The 23,818-nt window shown below is 33.7% G+C and overlaps 1 protein-coding gene across 3 annotated transcripts in view; it reads left to right on the top strand.

Annotated features, from left to right (window-relative positions):
- Positions 1-23,818, top strand: part of LOC108764845 (PAR-domain protein 1) — a 91,859-nt gene that overhangs the window by 31,246 nt on the left and 36,795 nt on the right. For 2 of the 3 annotated variants that reach the window (XM_018513242.1, XM_018513241.1), the window contains exon 1: positions 21,400-22,880. In XM_018513242.1, the coding sequence (XP_018368744.1) occupies positions 22,577-22,880 (304 nt within the window). In that variant the 5' untranslated portion in view covers positions 21,400-22,576. Of the gene's footprint in view, positions 1-9,102; positions 9,133-21,399; positions 22,881-23,818 lie in introns of those variants that run through there. The other variant, XM_018513243.1, reaches the window with a different exon arrangement.

Here is a 23,818-nt window from a genome sequence, read left to right as displayed (position 1 = left end):
CGCGACATAAGACGTGCACGTGTGAATTCTACCAAACTTAACTTTTATATGGTAAACGTGTAAAAAAAAACCGAACAATATTTACGCAACAATTTTTCGCAGCAGTTGCACGAATTTTCCTCGCAACGGTAAAACCGTTGTTTGGACAACAAAGTTTCGCTGCTTTTAAAATCGTAGAAAGATATTAAAATGGAAAGAGGTCCAATTCCGTGTCAAGACACTTTCGTAAACCTCTTAAATAAATCTTTGTTAATAAATCGTAAATGATAGATTCGCGAATTAGATGTTTTCGTCGTCACACGACACCGGCGTCGGAATGGCGAACACGTCGAACACAATTTTTCCGGACACACGTTTGCGTAACGCGTCTCACGACGAAAGGGATTTGCCACTCCATACGAAAGCTCTTGCAAAAAGGCAAGGAGGAAGAGAAGTTGCCCACGCAACCATCGGTAAATCCGATGAATTATTCATGGGAATCTGTTGCTTTCATCCAAACGGCTGTACCGTTTCGCGATGCGGATTTGTTTAACCAAAAGATATATTAAAGAAATAAATTGGCTTATTGAGACATAGATTCAGTAAAGTAAATATTTTCGAAGCCTACATAGAAAGAACGCTTTTGCTGAAGTATCTAAAAATTTAGCTTGATATAGATCTGAAAATAATTTTGGACCATCTAAATAATTATGTAGGACGCTCATAAGCTGGTTACTAGAATGTCAAAACTTTTTGCAGCTTAAGTGCCATCACACACAAAATGACATAAGCTGCGTAAGCAAAGCGTAGTTAGCATAAAACCTGGACGTTACAACGTTGCTGCGATGTTGCTGAAATGTTCTAAAATATTTCTTGCTTACTGGGCATAATTATTTTGATGATTTAACAAAGTTATTTTCAGATCTATATCTAGCTTTTAAATTTTTAGTTACTTTAACGAAACCGTTCTTTTTATATATAGTTGCAACTTCTGATATATGAAATTGATTGGCAGTGTAGAGATGTATTTAACTGCTTTAATTAAATTTTTAGCTTCAAAATTTTCAACGTTTGTAACATAAGTTGTAAGAAATAAGAAATTAATAAATTATTACCGCAAAATATGATATGGTTAACAGGACAGAATCTTAACTATGAATAACAGCGTTATAATGCGATTCTTTGTAGAGATGACGCATTCCAATGACATCATTAAAATTGCACGTACGCACCATAATTATACTCCTTTGTTAGTGTTTTCCGTCATGCGGTGCTCACACTTTTCGTACTTAGGTGAGCGTATTATTTATTCATGACGCTCTCATATAAATATTTATTAATCCATTTACCGCCTACCTAATGAAACATAAACTTCTTTTGCGTCTTTTACGATCTGTTTAATCTCTTTGATTCAGGAGCGGATAATTACTTATCGTGGCCTGAAGCTAATAATTCGTATTTATCTCCAATGCGGAAATGTTCTAAAAATATGTGTGGAATTTCAAAAGAGATTGTAAAATGTTAACAAAATAATTCTGCAATATCTCTTAGATAATTGAAACAATTGAGTTTTATCAATTTAAAAGTTGTATTTTATTCTATAAATATACAACTTTTACAGTCTTTCGAATTTATCTGCTTTGAAATCCAATTATGTAAGGATTGTATTATTTGTCCGAGTTTATCGTCGGAGAAAATTTTCCAGAATGCATGAATGTACCGAGACGACTACCGTGTTTATTCGAGAAAAGCGACTGCAAATGGAAATAGCCGTTACGGGGACAATAACGTTGTGGCGTTATTTTCTCTTTCATGGAAATTCGAGGTAATCCCGATATCGAAATAAACAGCAACGTCCATCATGTGGAGCGACGTAACACGGAAACTGTATCTAATCACGTGCGATTTCCATGGACGAGGATTCTTTTCACCATATCGTTCTTTCGCACATACTTTTATGTTACTCCGTTATTCAAATTACGTCTGGTCCGATCGGTTTTGAGACGCATGAGAGAAAATAAATCTTATCTTTGACAAACTTTCTCCTAGTTATGTATCACATTTTTTGCACTTTCACGCAAACTCAAAAAATGATAATAAAACTAAAACAAAATTATTAACTCAACTGCCTATATATGTCGATTGTATAGTATATAATTATTGTAATTTATTATGACGCAAAAATCATTAGACCGTATTATATTTTTGTGGAGTTAAACACAGAGAAAAAAAATTTGATATTTGTGATATCGATTTGTGATAATATAGTTGTACGGTAAAGTAAGTAAAGTAATTATGATTAAAAGCTCTATATATATAGTTATATAACTGTTATAATGTCAGTATTAATAATTATCTTTATAGTTTCATCAAAAAAATATTTAATTGGCGAAAATGACACGAAATTATAGTTAAATCATGGTCATTTCAATCATTTTTTCACTCTGCAGTATAAATAATTACGATAGAATAAAGAAAGAGAGACTTGTGTTTAGAATAATTAAATAATACGTTCCAAAATCTTAAAATTATTTTTATTGTAATTAATTTTTATGGTAATTTTTATTGTAATTATATTTTATAAATTATATTTATATTGTTAATTTTTGTTTTTTTTTCTGATAACTTTAAATCTCTAAATTCTCACTTTCATATAATCATAAAGAAAGAATAAACGCGTTTAAAAGTAAATGATTAATCGAATAAATTATAATTATCGTCAAGAATGGTAAACGGAGTGAAAATGCTACTTCTTAAGGAGTTCGCCAATGCATGATGAACTATATGGTGATCGCTTGATTAGCGAGCTGACATTGGAAGAGACGCATATCTTCAAGCGATAACGTAAATCTATCTGCTGACAGAACGCAATTACGGTACCTTCTCGCATACCTTACGCGGCTTCGCGTAAACCACAAGTATGACTTATTATTGTTTCTCCGCTGTCATGCACTATGTACTCGTACGTAGGCAACGAATACATAGTACAGGGATTGGGCGGACACATACGCGACAAGTACCAAGGAGAGGACTCGTTCATGAAAGCGCGATATTCTGGTTTACACAATTAATTAATTATCTTACGGCATGTTGGACATCCATGTTTTCATAAACCACGAATTTTTCAAAGTTAGGAGAATTGATAAATCAATGAGATATCTAGCGTTAAAATAGCTTTAAGTGCAAAGTGAATCTATTTTTTTTATGTTGAATATGCGTGTTAAAATGTTGTACGTAATTATAATATTTACGAATTTATATATAGAAATTACAATAATAAACTTAAAAAGTTCAAAATAATTTTGCTCAAAAATAATTTTCAAATATTTAATATATAATACATGGTTGAATCAATAAGTAATTTTAATTTTTACTATCTTAATTGTCAAGGGCAAAATTAAGGTTACTTATTGACTGATCTACCGTATATCACATGAAAAAAAACGTTTTTCTTAACTTTACTTAATTATATTTTTGTAAGTGATTTTATTAGCATCAGGCTTCAAAAAGTTGTGTATATGTCTATTTTTAATTATACAAATAATATAGCATATATTCTAACGTTTCAAGTATGATTACATGCATATGAAAATCACATATAATTTCAGTGCATGTTTGAAACAATTTTATTAGCAAGCAGGAGAAAAATTTGACATTACACCCCAAATCAAAGTTTGAATGTATTTTTTTTAATTCACGTTTTTGATATTACTTATTCAAATATTTATAATAATGTGTTTTTTAAATAATAATTCTTTAGATCCAATAGCTTTATTGTTAAATCTAAAGAATATTGTTAAAAAGCATATTATTTATTGAAATTAATGAAGATTTAACACATTTTTTGCCTTCTAATTCCTTATCTTAAAAGAGATGAAGCATCTCAATTTGAAAAATTTTTTTTATCCAACTACAAACAGAACGTATTCGTGAGAATATATGCCTCTGAATTATTTTTAAATTGGTAAAAAAAACAATAAAAAAAAAGATTGTTATCGCCGTAATTAATTTCTTTCTGTGGACACTAATCAGGAATGGAATTACTTGCTTGTTAGATTCTCAACGAGCACGATTTCGCCGTTTTTTCCCCATTCGGCATTCGTGTGCGATAAAGAATCGCGAGATTTTCTGTCGCGGTCATTGTGGCCGGTTCTATCTTATGCAGAAAAAGATCGGATCGAAGGTTCGCGGAAAAGAGGCGGACTAAGAGAGGCGAACGAGACGATGAGGGGCGTAACGACGTCGCGAGAAATGGTAGAAGCGGCGGAGGTAGAAGAGTCAGAAGGCTAAAACGGAGGAGGAGAAGGAAAGCGATTACTACGACGACTTGTATCCTGCGCCAGCTAGCTCGGTTAGAAATAAACAGCGGCCGCTGGTTATCCTGAAACGTTGCATTATCCGTTGCAGCGAGATGGAACGCCTTGGACAACGTCCTTGAATACGGAAACGCACTTCGGATATCGCGGTGGTACCGTAGGCGAGCGGAAAAATCAACTAGCTAAACGAAGATCACGCTCGTGCTATCATTTAATTTTGTTTAATCTTGTTCAGCGCGAATTTCTCTTACCTTGCGGAAATCCACTCTTTAACTTTTAGACTGAATCTTAAATCTTAATCTCCAAAGAACGAAATCTCACGTTTAAAGATTGAAAATTAAGCCACTATTTTTCAAGACTGGCTTAGTTTTCATTCTTTAGAATAAGAATAACACTCCAAAGAATTTAGAGAGTAACATTGCATGCCCAGTATCATTCTTCAAAATTTAATGTATGATTTTAATTTGATAGTTCCTTAAAAGAGAAGGCAATAGTTTTTCTTACTTGTATTTATATGTATTATTTAATTATATTAAGAACAAATATTTATGTCTTACGAAAGACTAGATAACAGGTCCCATACACCGCACAAGATTTCAATAGCATGTTCTGAAGATCAATTAAAGTGAAAATTTGTATGTGAACGTAAGCATGTAGGCTACGTACACTGTGCTTATAAATCAAGTTATAATTTAGAATTTAATTTAATTTAAATAAATATAAATGAATATGCTATAAAAGAGATTTATAAGATAAAATTGGCGCGTTATAAGATTAGATACAATCAGCAATCATTAGCACATGTTTATAGGTACTTATTATTAAATAACTTACCAGCTATGCTATATAATTGTAAAATATTTTCAATCATTTTTTCATGTTCATGACATGTGCAATCAAATTCAAACAATCATTAAGTATATATTGCTTTTTTGCACCTGTTTATATAAAATTTAATTCTGGATAGAGATAAACGCAGACCTCATTAAAAAAATATTGAGGAAGAAGAAAGAGGGCGAAATAAAATATATTTAATTATTTGAACAGTTTTGTCCTACTTCACCATTTTAATTTATTTTTTATTGTACATAAATACATATTATACTTAAATATAGTGCTGCTTTTTGTTCGATCACGCAATTTGTGTGAGAATATGTCATAAAGAAATACAAATTTTTCTAAAAATATCAGTATTTACCTTATTTTATTTTATTTTATTTTTTTTTCCTATATTAAAAAAAATTTAATTAACTATAAGTATTTAAATAAAGTATACTAAAATTTCTCATAACATATTATTTTCATAGTGCTCTTAATTAGTTATGCCGAAGATAATATTCTGTCGCGTAATAAATTTGCTGGATGATTATATATTATTTATCCAGAATTTTTTTTTAAACATTATCACTAATCTGTTTTAACCCATTTATTTTAGGCATCAAATTCAGAGTAATGTTATATTTGTAATATTCTTATACTTTTGATATATGTATATATACACCTATTTACATATCTTTATACAACTTTCAAAGATGCATTTCCTGAAATTAATCTAAAAAGTAATTTATCACTCACCGAAGCGATACACAACAGCGAAGTTTCGAAGCGGAACACTACGTTGATCTATAAAATAAAAATACATTCAAATTAGAACTACGCTGAAAATAATTATTATATAAACAATTAATACTATTTTGCATGATCTTGTTTCCTTTACTTTCAAGTAAATATTTACATCTAATAATTATGTATTTCTGCGATACGATCAATGTCGTAAGTAAAAATAAGAAAGTAAGTGAAAGTAAGTAATAAATACTCACCCTATGGTTAAATACTCCGCCATCGCTCCGCTCGATGCCTCCCAGACTTCCTCCATCTCTCCGTTCCTTGGTTGCACAACACTCGCGAAACACGGTTAATGAACACGCACTAATTAATTATATCAGAATACGACGTGGCGCGCGCGAACGCGTATTAACTTTAAACTCCCGATGTTAATCACACGTGACATTTGCCTGACTCTAACCTAAATAGCTCGAATACCTCGCCAAATTCCGTACTCTCGTATGAGCCACTAATATAACGGAATTTACATTGACACCGTCCAAAATGATGTAATTAATAAAATCGAATTAAGAGACAATTAAAATACGATAAATCAGAAAACACAATAAGGTACATAAAAATTTAAGCAGTAGAACGTAAGCAATATACGTGAATTAACCAATCACAGTAGAGACTGTAAAACAGTAGCAAGTTCAACATGTTGAGTTCCTTACTATTTAAATTTTCCTGTAAGCCCTAAGTTCGAAAATCTAAAATTGAAACTTGATTTCATGCAATAAATAGATCTTTAGATGATAAGCAATTTACATTGGTGAAAAACCCAAAGCTTGCAATGTGATGTATAGCTTAATCTAAGAATCATTAGATCAATAATAATTATCTGATCGTACAAATAACGTGACGAACAATAATTGCCATCTTCTATCGCTTCGATTTTTTTAACGAATAAACCGCGAAATATATTCTCTCTGATAAATAACTAGTGCTTTGATATTTCGTTAATTATTATAGCAATTAATGACAGTAATTAATTAATCGTAGAATAATTGTAAAGTACAATTTGTAAAGTACAATTTTGTTTCGAGAAGTAATAAAGAGACGACTCGGGCCAGTACTTGGCAGCTTATTCGAGTGTCAATGCACGAATGATAGCACTATGTCCTTGCGTATACACGCTGCCATACGGTAAAAAACAAATCCCGAGGTTACGAGCCAGCCGTTCACCTTCCAAAATAATTATTTAAAAAAAATGTATATTACGAAATGTTAGGTTTCTCGCACATAAATTAATAATTGATTAAATTTGACATTTTAAAAGATTTTTGGGAAACATACTTGGAGTAATTATTTATTTCAATTCAATAAAACTCGACGCAATTGTACAGTTGTACTATTTTGATCAGTTACATTGGTTCAAAACTATTGTGATATATATTATATGTATTATTATTATTATTAATATATTATAGATTTCAACTTCCTTTTTAATTTTTTTAATACATTATTAAATTGTACGATAATCATAAAATATCCTACTTATTAAAAAAAAAACATATTCATATAAAAGATATTACAATTATATAAGCATAAATATATTTCTATAATTATTTTATTATATGTACGTTTAATATATAATTGCACAGGATACAATTACCATGTGCAAATTATGTATACATATAATTATATAATTTTTTTAAAATAAGATATTTCGTTGTTATAACGAAGATCTATTTTTTTAACGTTAAACTTGTTGATATATTTTCTTTAATTAAGAGTTTATTACTTCCGACTTTACAAATGATCAGAATTGACCTTTTAAACGAGAAAACTTAATTATTCCAATTTACTTTAGATTACCAATATACACACACATACACATGCATAAATAATCGCTTCTTTCTCTGTTATTTTTCTTATATAATCGTAACTATATATCCGCACTTAATAAAAGTGTACAAAACGATATTTCTAGATAACAACTCAATTATTTACCTTTGGCCATCATTAGCAAATATTATTAGAGCAAAATATACACAAAGGTTAATTAGGTTAACGAAGAATCTCGATTATTATAGAGGGCTTATTATAATGAAATTCAATGAAAGTGAAAATAAATTAAATATATTTTTAATTATATAATTATCATAGTGAAATTATTATCAATTACTAGAGCTTTATAACAATATTTTATCGCAGGTGCAATTATAATAAATGCAATTATAATAAATGAGACAACCTAACAAATTTATCTCTTGGAAGAATATCTAACAGTTTCAACAAGTATAAGAACGCTTTAGATAAATAACTACCCGTCATATATTGCGCGGTTGTAACCAAACGTTTTCATCCTTCATGCCGTATAATTACCTTTGATGCTCATACCGTAAGACTGTTGGGACAAACCGTCGGTGCATTAATGAATAATTAATAATCGCGAATGGATATAATCGCGACACGTGCAGCGCGGCGCGACACGACGTGGCTGTCGCCATGTCGGTATATCTGCATTCTCTATTCGCTGTTTTAAATAATGTACGAAGAGAGGAATAGCGGGGTGTTGCGAGCACCACCGAGACCCTAAGGTCGGCGGAATCCGCCGTGCGGTGCGGTGCGATGCGGAGAATCCGAGAGCAGGAAAGTGGCCGCGGGCGCGTGGGCCCGGGTGGGCAGGGCCTCGGGGTCAGGGATCACCGGGCGGCAGAAAAGAACCGGGAAAATGTTCCTGCCGCGAGAGATACTCTATCTCTCGAGTCATAATGCGCAAGTGGGAGGCTGCACGCATACGCACGCATAGAGAAAGAAAGGAAAGAGAGAGAGAGAGAGTGAGAGAGAGAGAGAGAGAGAAAGAGAGATGCACGCTATGCGCTCATCCTCGTATGCATCGCGATGCGGACGTGCAATCTCCGTGAAAGAAAGGGACCCTTTTGTCCGCTCTTCTTCCCTCCTCGCTTTATTGGGCTTTGTTTTACTTCGCCTCCACCTCCGGAGAATGCGATTCGTTGCGCCGCGAACGCCATGTGATCTTCGACATACGCGCGAGTATATAATATGTCGTATATAATGCACGTAGAATGAGAGAGAGAGGAAGAGGGAAGGAGAGAGAGAGAGAGAGAGAGAGAAAGAGAGAGAGAGAGAGAGAGGGGAAGAAGAGAAAATCTCGCTTAGAGATTTTTCTCTTTTTTATCTCTTTCATTTTCGAATCATGACGTTCATAGCAATATTATAATTGTATCGTTTTCAGGTGACCCCATGATAACATCCTCTCTGAAGGGTAAGTGACCATCGACGATTATTTTTTTTTCTTATTTTGCAAATTCCCGAAGAATCCACGAAAGGATTACTGCGCGAAGAGTTTGTCTCTCCTCAAATCGGAAACGACAATATGACGAGTCGCTCCCTTTTGCATGCGTTGTATCAGTTACGTTTCTACGTCCACGCTTTTTATGTTTTACAATATTTTCGTAGATTATAGAAAAAATAGAGATTTTAATTATAAAGCAACGAATATAGCCGATTATTTCTAATGATTATTTTTGAATCATTCTAGAAAGGATATAATCATTTTAGAAAAATAGTACAATAAAAATGATGTACTTAGGCATTTTAGCTAACAAAACTATTGTATATAATTGAAAAATTTGTATTAAATTTAAGACATTTCATATGTTTCAAACGTCCACTCAAATTTTTGTTGTGTTAATTCAACAAGATAAATATGTTAGAAAGTAATATAAATGTTATATAAAGAAATCGTTACAAGAAGTATAATAGAGGAGACCGGGGCTGGTTGTCATACGGGGTTGATTGTCCAAATGCTTATAACTCAAACAAGACACGGCAGAAAAATCTCTTTTTTTGACTGTAGATAGCTGATATAATATTAATTTGTTGTGTAAAATGATTTGCACCACAAGTATTGTATATATTATTTATAGCGATTTTTGAGAAAATGAAGTCGGTGAGTAAATTTTTATAATCACCATTTTGTTGTCTGACAAGTCTTTGGCATTATTAATCGTAATATCCCTGTATTCATAGAAAACGATATATCTTAGAAGATCTTTGCTACAATTAAGTAATCATTATTCTGACTAAGTTTGTGAATATAATCTCTTTTATTAAAAATGGCTATGTGGGGTATAAGATTAATCAAAATGAGACGAGGTTAGGTGACAATTAATTTTAATATCTTTAGAGGACACATTTTCAGAGAATATACTTACAGATATATTATATTTCATACAGATATATGTTTTTTCATTTTTCATATAGAAACTATGGTACAAATAACAAATTACGTATTTTATGATTAAAACAACTATTTTATTTGTATTAATACTATAATTACTATTATTTCTCAAAATATAGAACTGATATTAAAATAAAAATTGTGTTTTTTATATGTGTTGTCCATAACAAATATGCTACTACCAATCCTAAAACGTGTAACAATCAACCCAGAACACGGTTAATTGTCATATTTTCGCAGCTTCATTTAAAATTAAATAACTTATTTTTATGATATGATGAATTTACGAGTAATATATTTTTTAATACCTGAAGGTGTATTGTAATGTATATAATATTTCAAAATCAGGCATCCACTTTTTCCTAAAAATCAATAATCAAAAACTGTGACAATCGGCCCCGGTCTCCCCTACTGATATGTAATACACAATTTGTAAACAAATATGGAAATGTTTTTTCAATAAAATTGACATTTATAATATATTAAGTTAATACATATTTTATTCATTTCTTATTTTAAACTACATTACTTTTATTCGTTCACTTATTCATAAATTGTATTTTGACACATTAAGAAACATTGAATATCAGTTTAAAATTAAATTTTAACAAGAATTTGAGTGGAACAGTTTTAACACAGATATAAAATGTTTTTTACTGTATACGTAATACTCGGTTATTATTTCTCAAGAATAATTTTGTAAAATTTGTAAAGTCAGTTTGTCGAGATGATTAAGAAGAATCAGAACTCTTATATTAATTATATCTATATATAGAAATTTTTGAAACGCTAATTTTACAGAGGTCACAAGAAACGAGTTTAGTAAAAAATAAAAAATACAATCGACATAATAAACAAAAAATTTGTTGATTGGACAAATATCTTGGGCAGATAGAACAAGCAGATGCACGATGCACAAATCATCATGCAAGTACGAAGTTACATTCAATCAACGCGATATTTCGCGAGAAACACGAACACTCTAAGGGTGGGAGAGAGGCAGATACGTGAAGAGTTGCCCGGCCTTGTGACATCATATCCTGTCATGTCTTCATACCTACTCATGTTACGATAGTCACGGAGAGCAAGAAAAAACCTCTAAAATGATATTCATCCTCATTTATCATTTTCAAATCGCGTGCTAAGAAACGAATAATATGCCGCGACGCCGACGTTTTGCAAAACTTCAAAATTATTCGAAATGTCTTTAATATTTAACCAATGAAGTTTGAACAAATAAAAATAGAAATTATTTTCTCTCATTGTTTTTACGTTTTGTCAAAGTTCATATGTTAAGGATGTATCAAGTGTAGGTATATTGTCTTTGCAGAAGGTGATTGGAATTGAAAATTTGTGCTTTCTGTGTACAAATGAATGTTACATATAAAACGATTTAATAGGATTAATATTTTACAATATACAATTTTATAGTTTCAATAAAGATTTTCTCCTTTTATCTTAATTATTTTCTAAAAACATGTTTATGCCTTATTGAAATAATTTTTTATCCAGGTTCTAGATTGCCACTATACTTTTTGTATTATTTTCAAACACAATAAAAAAATTTGTAATTTTTTAATAATTTTTTCATTTTATTAAAAAATATTGTAATACACCTTTAATGTGTATGCTGATTTTAAAACTCTGATATATTAATTATGATATTCATTTAATAGATATGTAATATAATTTAAATTATTGTGAATGTGTAATCATTCTTCGGAACAACCCACGCTTTAAGCAGACGGTTTAATCGTTTTATTATTCTATTATTGTAGTTCTTATTTCCATGATTTCAACCATTTTTAATAGTTTGCCTACACGTGTTCGCGTCATGGCAATTCGAGTTGAGATATAATCAATCGTAATTATGATATATGGAGGTATCTTCGTTATTCATCTGTTTTATCGTATGATAGAAATACCTGACTTTCGATAGTAATCTCTCTTTTGTTGGTTGATTAATTAGTTATTGATCGAGTAGTGTGTTTGCGTTGCTTTTTGAGGTAACTAAAAGAACGTATGTTTCGACTATAAATTTCTAAATATAATAAAAAATATATAATTTCTTAAATTTCTTAAATTTTTTAAATTTCTTATTATGATGTATATATTACATTAATCTTTATTTTTTACTGTAATGTTAATTGTAATCGCAGTTCGATGTTCATATTAATCATAATTGACTGTCATAATCACGGTTTCATATTTTATTCCATAGAATATATAACGTTTCATTCTGGAATCAGCGATCGAATTAAGTTAATAGAATTAAGTTTCGCGTATCACGATTTAAAATTTTAGAACAGCCGCAAAATTATCTCTTTAATAAAAAATAATTTAAAAAAAGTGTTTTTTCTTTTCGATAAAGCTACTGATATCTTTAGTATATTTTTGATTGATAAACTATCTCTTGTACATGAAACGGTTTCTTGATGGTCAAAAAAATTTACGAGCGCACACAATTATGTAATCTTAAGACAGTTCAGTCTACGTATCTATGAAAGATTAATTTCACGTGTCGACATTGCGTGATGTTCGTGTCTTTTCCATGAATATATAGAATAAATTACCGATGGCGGTGGTGGAGGTAGAAACACGAGTAGGAATGAGAGGTAGATAAATGGATGAACGTTCACTCTAAATTTTTGGGAGTGAAATTTCACTCCAAAAAAAGTGATAGTTGCGCCAATCTGACAGGAGTGAACTTTATTTCACTCCTTCAGGAGTGAATTTCTTAACCTAACCTAAAAAATCAACTTTAACGATTAATATCTCGTTTCGCGAGACAGAGCGATACTTTCTTCTGCCATACTTGTTTATTTTGTGCAAAAACACGTCGAATGAGCCTAATAATTTTTAGATTAGATGTAAGGAGGCTGAACTTAATATTTATTAAAATAAAGTTTCAGTCTTTCCCTTCGGATAGTGAAATATTTACTCTCCACATAGATTGAAAATTGACTCCCATTTGGAATGATTTTTCACTCTCTAAGAGTGAAAATTTCACTCCTGTCGGACTGGCGCAACTATCACTCTTTGTGATAATTTGGGAGTGCAATTTCATTCCCAAAAATTTAGAGTGTTCTTTCTCTGTTTACTAAGCCTGATTGGTTGTTGTTGATCCAGCAGTACTGCTCCAACCAATCAGGTTTAGTAAACAGAGAAAGAACGTTCATCCATTTATCTGCCTCTCATTCTACTCGTGTTTCTACCCCCACCATCGCGATCGGTGGTCCATTCTATATGTCGATGGTCTTTCCTCACGGAGTTTGTCTCGCGGTGATTACGGTCGAATTCTGGCGCGGATGCATTTAATAATGGGTTTCAATGAAATCTGTGCCGGTGACAGGTAAACAACAAGATAACACGTTCGTTCTCAACTCGATGAAGAAAAAATGGTGCACAACTGTTTCACAAGTATTGATTTCCGTGCGTGGATGATCGCATTGCTCCCAGAATTATCGCGGTACTGTCCCCTTCGTGCGTCAATTATTTCAACTAATAATCCGCGATTGTTGAGCATTGTTTACGACCGGTAACTATATTAAATAATTAAGTAATGTTGTATAGGGAGAAGAACGAGTTATATATATCTTTCAACGAAAATGAATTAAATGCAGACTATGATATATATTTTAAATGACGTTTGCCTTCGATGTATAACATTTTTTTAAGAAAAAAATTATATGCTTTTAAAAATTCATTTTAAATGATTGATCGACTTTTTTTGTAAGACATTCTTGCACAACAAACTCGCAAGTTCCTTCGTCGATCTTTCTAGTACTACTAAGTACAATCAATTTCAAAATCATCATCGATATAATTATTGAAACATATAATTAATCAAGACGGCCTTAACTCAGCTACTTTGCAGTTTGTTGTTTTTTCTCCAACATTTACTGTGATTGCATAAAATACCTTACGTACTTGTCCGTGATCAAAATACCTTTGTGATGAATATTCATATAGATATAGAAGAAAATTGTCCTGATATTTATGAATTCTTACTTAACACTAATATAATTATTCATGCGTTATTAATTAACAAAAGCTTGCCGTGCCAATAGGTTATTAGCGTTTGTCTCCTGTTGTCAATCGCAATTGCTTCCAATAAATTATTATATTAAATACGCGACTTCTGCAATTGCGTGATCTATTTTTGCGCGTCATATAGAATCTTACGAGTGTATTTGAACCTCCTTTTGATCTAACGGCTTCGAGCTCGGCTCAATTAACAGCTGACAAGCAGATGTTAGCGGCGTCGCGCAGAATATTTATGTCAAAAAGATTATAAAAGCTACACGTGTAATTTCAACGCGTCCGCTGCGCTTCCTGAAGACGACGATGTACTGAGAGCACGTGCCCGGGATCTATTGGATTAGTAAATAAAACGATAAAAAACTGAGCAGTTTAAATAATCAGCCGTTGCTTAAACGCGCCACGTGCGTGAATCGTTGACGAAATCGATAGCGATAATTGAATTAATTTTATTTTGGATAGATAGACTGCAGCGAATTAATTACAAGAAAACGATACGCCCGATATCTTTTCTCTTTCGTATGATAGGAGGAAATTCGAGAATATGCGTTCTTGATCACGCTTCAAAAGTTTAACAAATGAAATTAATTAAACAAGGATTTCTATATGTATTCCAAATACAGATGTCGTTCTACATTCTTATACCACATGCGGGAAAGAATGATTTTGCTGAAAGATTTCAAATTCTACTACACCGTTAAAAATTCCATTACATTTAATATACTTTTAAGTTACACAATTTGAACTTAATTTCATAACATTACATTAAATTTAATGTATTTATAACTGAAAAGTATATTTGCACATGTACATAAAATTTAATATACGCGTTCATTACATTTAAGTAACTACTGTATCTTAATTTTCAGTTAAATCATTCATTATTTTTAATTTTGTTCATAATCACGAGTTGCATTTAAATATAAAGGAGAAGCTCATAGTTACATTTCTAACAATGTGGATACAGTTACATACTAAAAAGTATATAAAGTGTATAATGTATGTGTGTGTGTGTGATTGGTTTTCTGTATAAAAATGACACTGTATTACACATTTAAATGTATAATTAATCCATTTTTGTATCCAGTATAATGTATTATTTTTACATGGAAACATATCTAATCATACACATATATTGTAGTCACTTTTTTTATACACTTTAATTAGCAGTGAGATTAGAAAATAATTTTATTGGACCAATAAAATAATTATGTTAGACACTAAAAAATAATACACAATGTTGCAAGAAATTTCGATATTTTAACAATCAGATGAGTTTCTAACAAAATTATTTTCAGATTCGTATATAAAATTTTAAATCTTTCAGCAAAATCGTTCTTTCTGCGTATATGTCTGTAACAATAAGAAGAGAATCACACTTCTCGATATTTCAATTCTTTTTTATCTCGAGAATACGGGAAAATGGTTTAATGAACGTATCGGGAAATGATTGCGGAAATTTCCGTGAGATGCACAAATATACTATCGGATGCTATGTCGGATCCGTTGCATCGGCCACATTTCGCGTACCGGCAATCAATTCGAGCGATAATAAGTACGTGCTGACTTACGTATACATGCGGTCAGCAGTTGAGAGTTTGTATCGGACGGATGCGAAGTTATTGCCAGGATCCATTCGGGTCCCTGTCATGTACGTTGCATCCGCGTATACGAAAGGTCGCGAACGAAAGTCCTGCAAACGGTATTTACCGAAAGGTAATAATTAATAAACGCGCTGCCGCTTCCAGGTTCATGATTTATACCGCAAACTTCTCGTTCTTGTTCTTCGCGGATCTATAAGGACCGATTCCGTTGCAATGTTAGACGCAACACTCTTGGAAGGATTATCTAATCCAGACTCTGTTTTATGGGATACGCAAATTGAACGGTACATATCGAGGCGACAGAAAATGACGAAGGAAAAAAAATTCTTGAATAATTATCAATGTAAATAAGCGTGCAATGGAGATACTATCTATGTGATTAATTACGTTGATATTACTTTATCTGAATTTCTTTCTGAATAATCACATATGGCGTTTGTAGATCGAGAATTTATCTTAAAATGAAAGTAAGAACGTTGCCTAGTTAGTAAAGTATACTTCCAGTTACAGCAATAATGCTGCACGAGGCGGCGTAGCTCTGTAATTATTTGCTATTAAAAGAGAAAAAATAAATTGATAAGTGTTGCTTGAATGATTAGATACTATTATTATTAGGTGACGAGTGTCTTTTATTCTCTGAAAGAGGCGATGTATAACGAAAGATCATTCAGATTTTAATTCGGGATTAGATTTCTTAAGAGATTTGCAACTTGAACATTATTTGCATTGTAAGTAAAAATTCTTTCTTAAAAATATTCTTTTTTTTTATATTTATAGAAGAATTTATTCCTGAAAACCATCAAAAGAAGATTAAATTAAATTTAAGTTATTTAAAAACTTAAAGAGATTTTTTTACATTATTCTTTACGTAATATATGTATAATAATTAATAACAATCTTTAAATATTTGTGTATAAATATATGTATTATAACTTTTCTATTATTTTTTAACTAGGAAGGTCATGAAATAAATAGTTTGCGTAATAACGAAAAAATAGCTATTAAAACAAGATAAATTTCATCTAATGATCAAATCCCTTTTCAATTAGTAAAAAAATAGAGCACGCGCTTGCTTAAAAAAAAAACTTAAGGCAATGACGTTTAAAAAATTGTTGACACGTGCGCATTCTAGGTAAGAGAAGGTAAAAAGGTAAAAATTCATGTGTTTTTTTAACCTTTTTTAACTTTATAGAATTGCAAAAATACTCACAAGGCTAAGCGAATTAAATTATTCGAATAGCGAAAGCAAAAACGTGAATATGGGGAAACATACATACTGATACGGTGCAGTTGTGGCTTTAACGCGATGACAAATTTATATAAGGCTGATATAATTTATATGCATTTATCGATGCATGCCTATAGAGGGTTTTTTGTATGGCAAAAACTTAGAAATGTTTTAATCGGAAATTTTTAATTTTTTAAACGCAAGAATATCGAGCGCTTCTTGTGTCGCATTTTGTGATCGTCATCAGTTTAAATAGTAGTTATATTAAATTACTATTAGAGTAGCGTTTTTCAACTTTTTTCAATTCGCGGTACATTAAATAACAAATTTGTAGAAGTACACCATTAAATACGCACGCTTCATTGCTCAGTATAGTCTTTATCGGATACCGCTAACACGACATTCACAAATAAACAGTAAAGTTTTTAAGTTTTAATTTAGTTTGAATACGAATTTATTTTCAATGATAAAATATCTTGCTTTGGTTAAAATGAGAATAAATACAATAAAAACTTAAATAATTTTCACAATTTTTAAATTATTTTTTACTTCGTGGCTTATTCGCTTTTTTTTATTTATTTCTAAATTTTTTCGCTTTTTCAAAATTTTTTTTCTTCAAAATTTTCGCTGTACACCTGGACCCTTTGCAGTAAACAGATTGAAAAACCCTGCACGCAAAGAATTTTGACTTTGATTTTACAGAAAAATCTAAAATTTTGTTGGATATAGATCCGAAAATAATTTTGTTAGACCATCAAAATAATTGTTTTATATTACATATAATTAGAAACTAAAAAATAATAAGCAATGCTGCAAAAAATTTGATTCTAGCAATCAATTTGAATTTCGAGTATAATTATTTTGATGGTTACACAGAAACAAAATTATTTTTAGATCCAGCAACATTTTAGATCTTGCAGCAAAATCGTTCTTTCTGTGTGTATTCTGTCGTTCTGTTAAAAGATTCATTGATTTCGCATTACAACGGCAATGAATAAAGTAAATCAGTTAACGAAACTCGAAGAAAGAACGCACTTTTTCACGCGTTCCGCTTTTAGCAACTGAATTATTAGTCGTATTCACACAGAAAAAGACGTCCATCCTCTGGAAGGCAATCCACAGCCGATTCTGCAATAACGAGGTAGAGAGAATGCACGCCTAGGAGAAAGTAAGTCGCCGAAAGTTTCGTTTTCACGTTTGGCCCGGTCCTAAAGCGACCGGTTCCGACATTCTGATCTGATCCGCGAAATGTTGCTTCAACCAGGTTGTGAAACCGGTGGCTATTCGGGCTATCGAGATTCGAACTGCAAATTGCTGGAATCGATTGGCTTCCGCGATCTCTTATTGAACATCCTATTATTGAGCATCAATGACTAAAAATTTCACTGTGACTGATTTAAGGAAATTGAAAAGATAATTTTAACTATAAAATAATATATACGGATTATGAAATATCAGATTATATTGCGATAAATCAATGGCATCATCTGCCTGCCTCCTCTTAGCACGAATCAAAGATGGGAGTGAAAGGGTCCAGAATCAACAGGTTGTTCGATACTCGTTTCAGTTCCCGACCGACCTTTAGCCGGAAAGCTGCGGCGTCTTTGCTCGCATTAAGATCTCCCAAGCTGATAGAATGTATGAATATGGACGGCATTTAATCTATGCAAATAACAATAAAAATATTTTTTAGATTAAATAAGAGAAAGTAAAGAATAAATTATCGAATTTAGTAATTTATTAATTGTTGATAAAACTTAAAATAGTTTTTGGAATTAAAATATTCCAATTTTGTTCAATAATTGTTGTAAAATGAATAACAATTTAAAATTTAATTAAGTTGCGATAAGTTTGGCTTGCTTAATAAAATTGCAGTTGATTTGCAATTTTATATACAGCAATGTTGATGTAAATATACAAACTTTCTTCTTTTTCAAACAAAATTTAAAACAATTAGTATAAAAAATTATACTAATGTGTAATTAAATAAAAAATATTTGGTTACATAGAAAATACTAGACAAGTGTCTGACGAATCCCTATAAAATAAAATAAAGATAAAAAGAGAGCAAAAGGAGAGGAAAGAGAGAATGAGGGAACTAAAAACGAAGCAAGAGATATAAAAAGAAGTACAGTGAGCGAAGAGGAGAAAGGAATCCTTCCGTGACTCGCGAGAGTCCGCAGGTCTCTCGTGGTTTCCGCGTTCGCACAACAGGCATCGCGTCTACCGGACCGGTTCTGGTGATTCAGAGCCTCATGCCTTCACTACGTAACTTATGTCGGGCCCTCCCGCACTCTCTTTTTTCTCTCCTCGTGGCGTATGATCATCACAGTGAAAGAAGAATTGCAATCGGTATGATTGAATGATAAACAAAACTTTATTTTAAATGGATATAAGAACCGGAAAATAATTATATTTCGACATTTAAAATTACAGTTCTCACGTTTCCTACAAGAAACTTACAATATAGTATTAAAAGATTGTCTCAAAAAAATTGTTAAAAAAAACCGAGAAAGTATTTCTGCGTGAAACTGTTTTCTGTGATTTCTTAACAGAGTTCTTAAAGGAAATTTTACGAATTTTTTACATAGATAAATAAATATATATGTTGTAATTAAGCCTGTTGTAATTATTTATGAAAACACTTTCAATTTTACGGTGTTCTCTTTTTTATTTTTCAATCTTCTTTCTTTTATTAAAATTATCTTCATTTATTGAGAGTTGTCTTTTACTAAATTACACTCAGCTACGACTAACTGCCGACGCTTCCGCGTTGATCGGAGGTAGAACAGAGATAGTGGAATTCTTTTTGGTTCCTGCCCACGGATGCCCGATCCTGATGGCCCTGACCCAAAGCGAGACACGCTTTCGCGAATTATAATGGCCGCCACGGAACATCTTTGTCTACGTCCGCAACATTAAATTTGGATATTAACGCGATTACTATTATTAGAACTGAAAAAAATTCTTTCGTAGTTTGATCATGAAATAAATCTTCAAGGTATTTCAAATTCAAATACAGAATTTACTTTGTTGTATCATTTGAAGTAAGATAATTAATTTTACACATTACCTATTTGATAACATTAATAATCTAAATAATAATAATAACAATAATAATTAAAAAATCGGTGATTATATGATATTTCGAACAATAGCGAAATGCTCTAATAATACACGGAAAAAACTGTTAATAATTTTGTTGGTCAAAGTAACTACGGAGAACGCTTAAGCATTGATGACAAAAAGTTTTTAACATTATAGAGTTTGTGCATTTTACATATTCATTTTCAGAGTCCAAAAAAAATTATTTCCATAATCTTTTTTAGATATTTCAACAAAAAGCATGTTCTTTCAGTGTGTGAAACGATTTAGATTTAATTTAATCCGGAAATCAGGATTTCTATTTTTATAAGCATTAAAATGCATAAAAAGTAAAACGGGTGGTTGGCGAAAATCAAAAAGTGAATCGGCCGACCTCGTTCTGTATCTATGGAATGACATACTTTTTGCAGCATATTTTAATTGACCGATCTGTGAAATTAATGAAGTGCTTCTGCGCTCCTTCCCTAAGTAAAATCGAAAGTGGCAAAATACCACAGTCGAGGCGAGACGAGGAGATAGCGTTTCAGTCTGGTAGAGAGAGGTACATTTACTTGGAGGGGACACAGCTTCCTCTTCTACCGTACGCGATGCAGACGAAGATGACGCTAAAACTTTAAAGGCAAGATCGGTGGATCGATGTTTGTTTGCTGATGAATAATCATGCGTTTAAAGATACGAACACGTCTCGTCTTTCTAAGTGATGTCTCACAGCTCGAGAACCTCAGGACGAAAATCGAAGGAATAAGACTGGAAAAAGAAGTCGATCTATATATTTAAAAACGACCGGAGCATGAAAATTAAATTCGTCAGAGTGTTCAAAGCATAGCAGCTAAATCGTGAATAAAAGCTCCTATGTTGTTCTTCAGCGTCCGAGAGTCTGGAGAGCCAGGTATCGAGAGAGGTGATAAAGTAAGTAGAGACGGAAGGCAAGCCACAGACAGGACAAGTGAAAAAGTGCGACGCGATCAGCCGGAGCGCACTAGCAAGCGGCCAGGCAGGTAGACCAGAGGACTACGGTGGCGTTCACCAAGCGGGAGGAAGAGGCCTAGATCTGGATCCTAGAAACTAGACAGGGACGTCGATAAAGCTGGTGCTCGCTGGCTCATATAGGAAGGAGAGACGTCGTCGGCGAAGCGAAGAAGGAAGAAACCGGCGGGTGTGCGCGCTCGCGCTTTTGCGCGACGAGTGGGGTCAGGTTTCAGATGTATAGTGGGAGGTGGGGGCGGGAAAAAGCGGATGTTGGGGCGGAGGAGAGTGAGACAGAGTATCGGTGGGCACGACAAAGAGGGAAAGAGCCTCTCGAACGGCGTGGCGCTTGCGACTCAGTGTCTTTCCGGACGCCACACGTTTGAGACACGCACGCGAGAGTTTCTTTTTCCTTCTCTTTCTCTCTCTCTCTCTCTCTCTCTCTCTCCCTCCAACCTCTTCCTCTCTCTTTCTCCCTCTCCCTTTCTGTGCCCACCCTCTGTCTATCTTTCTCCCTCCTGTCTGTGCCTGCCTGAACGCCCGCGTTCCTCCGTCTTCCTCGCTCCATCCTTCCTCGTGCTGTCTCTCTACGCTCACCTCCAGGACGACGTTGAGGCACATCGTCCGTGCCCTGCCCCCTCTCGCCGGCTATGGAGTGGGACCAATAGGAGCGCCGCTTCCGGCAACGATGGTGCTCCAATCGGCATACGACGCCGACGGATAGACGCTGACGAGAGGCGATTTTGACAGTCGACACTGTGCTACTCTCAGAGCTCGCGGTTTAATCGTGCACTGGACTTACTTCGAGTCTGGGATCCTTGTGATTCGTGAATCGGAGCAGTGCCCTTCGCAGCGTGGACCCTGTTGCGTGGTCACCTCGCGAGCTTCCGAACGCATTAGTCTGACTGCTCGCGAAAGTGCCTTCCTTTTTATTCATTGGATATTGGATTTTCTCAGTGAGTCATGATCGTATCAGGCCTATTGTGAGTGGACTAATTGAAGATTTAATCAAGCTTACTAACGGATGAAGCGAGAGGATTAACAGCCATCACGTGGTCGAAGAGACAACGATCCGCTTCGAGAACTCGCCGGGATAATTTGATCGAGGCGTAACGCTAAACGATCGATTGCGGAAAATTCCGCAGCTGATTCATAGGATAGACTTTACAAGCATTCCCACGGAGATTCCCGCCTTCGGCATTCAGAAATAATCGTATGTTCGCCACGACGCACCTCGCTTCTGGAGCCGAATCTATTCGATAGCGGGCGGACAGCCTCGGTGATCAATCAATAGCCCGCGATAAATTCAAGTAATTCCCTCGCCGATACGTACAGACATCGCGGTTGCTTCTCGCGTCGCGAACATCCCCGCTGTCACGGATGCGAGCGCGTCGTCCGTCCCGTTGCAAGTGAAAGGAAACCTCGGGAGACTTGTCGTTTAACCACGTTGAACATTGCGGGGGGGCGGGGGGACCGCGTGAGATACCGCGAGAATAATTAAATGCGCGCGTGAGATAATCGGATGAGCTGCGCTATGGAGTATCAGCAATTGGCGCCACCGCCGGTACCAGCTGGGGTGCTGCACACCCAGGCGCACCATCCTCAACCCCAGCATCAGCAGCCGGTGCAGCCGCCGCAGCATCCGCACATCGTAGTCGCGCCGGCTCATCAGCAGCCGCAATCCCAACCACCGCCACCACCCCTGCCGCCGACCTCCCACGGCCATCAAGTACACCCGCCGCTACCGCCCATCCACGACGACAGCACAAGTTCCAGGTGGTCCCAGTACCAGCACTTGTGGAGGCAGCATCATGTTTACATGAACGGTAGGCACGCATATCACAAGTTCGAACTAGACACAGATACAGCGATCTCTCCAAAACGAAAACTTAGATCGAGAAAAATTCATCGATGTATATTTCACACGCAGCGAGAGATTTTATTTCGCTAACTGTGTGAGTGGAAATTAAAGATGGTTTTTTATGGCATAATGATTATGAATCAAGCTGTGTAATGTCACGGTATATCACTTGGAAAATCGGCTACAGAAGTAGTGGCATATAGGAGAGGGAGAAGTCGTCGTTCAGTAGAAACGCCCACCTGTTGCTTACGTTAGCCAGCCTACATTCGATCTGTGACTACTGCACGATGATCAACGTATTAACGCTCAACGCGGAATTGACGTGTGTTTGTTCATCCATAATATATAAATAGAAAATTTTGTGCCAAAAGACGCATATGAATAATAATAACATTTTAAAGAAAGATCGATTTCCAAGTTTTAAATCCTTTTTTTAATAAAAGATTTTACGACAGACGGAAGAGATATATAAAAAGAAATTTACGATTTAAGAAAAAGCTTGATGATAAAATTGAAATAAAAGTATATACTCGTGTTCTTAAGTACTTTTAAAATAATGTATGACGCAATATATAAAAGATTTACGATTGAAAAAATTATTGCTCCATAATGAAATGGAAATAAAAATATATATTTGAGTGCTTAACTACTTTTAATTTCTAGCTAAAATAATGCATGATGCAACAAAGTATAGTCATTGTAATGACTGTCACTGCGAATGTCGTTGAGAAGCGTCTTTTACCTGCATCGTTTATCGCGAAACATATCTGTTAACTAGGCGAGTTGGATTAATCGAACATGGAGTGTGAATGAATCATCCGTTTCCATGTATGTAAACGTGTGAATTCATCTATGCACCTATCCTAGTTACAGCGGATTCGACTCAAGGCTCTTCGTATTTGC

The sequence above is a fragment of the Trachymyrmex cornetzi genome, unplaced genomic scaffold (genome assembly GCF_001594075.2).
Source record: "Trachymyrmex cornetzi isolate Tcor2-1 unplaced genomic scaffold, Tcor1.1 scaffold454, whole genome shotgun sequence".
NCBI lineage: Eukaryota > Metazoa > Arthropoda > Insecta > Hymenoptera > Formicidae > Trachymyrmex > Trachymyrmex cornetzi.
The sequence above is the reverse complement of the archived record's forward strand: the minus strand, read 5'-3'. Positions and strand labels throughout refer to the sequence as shown.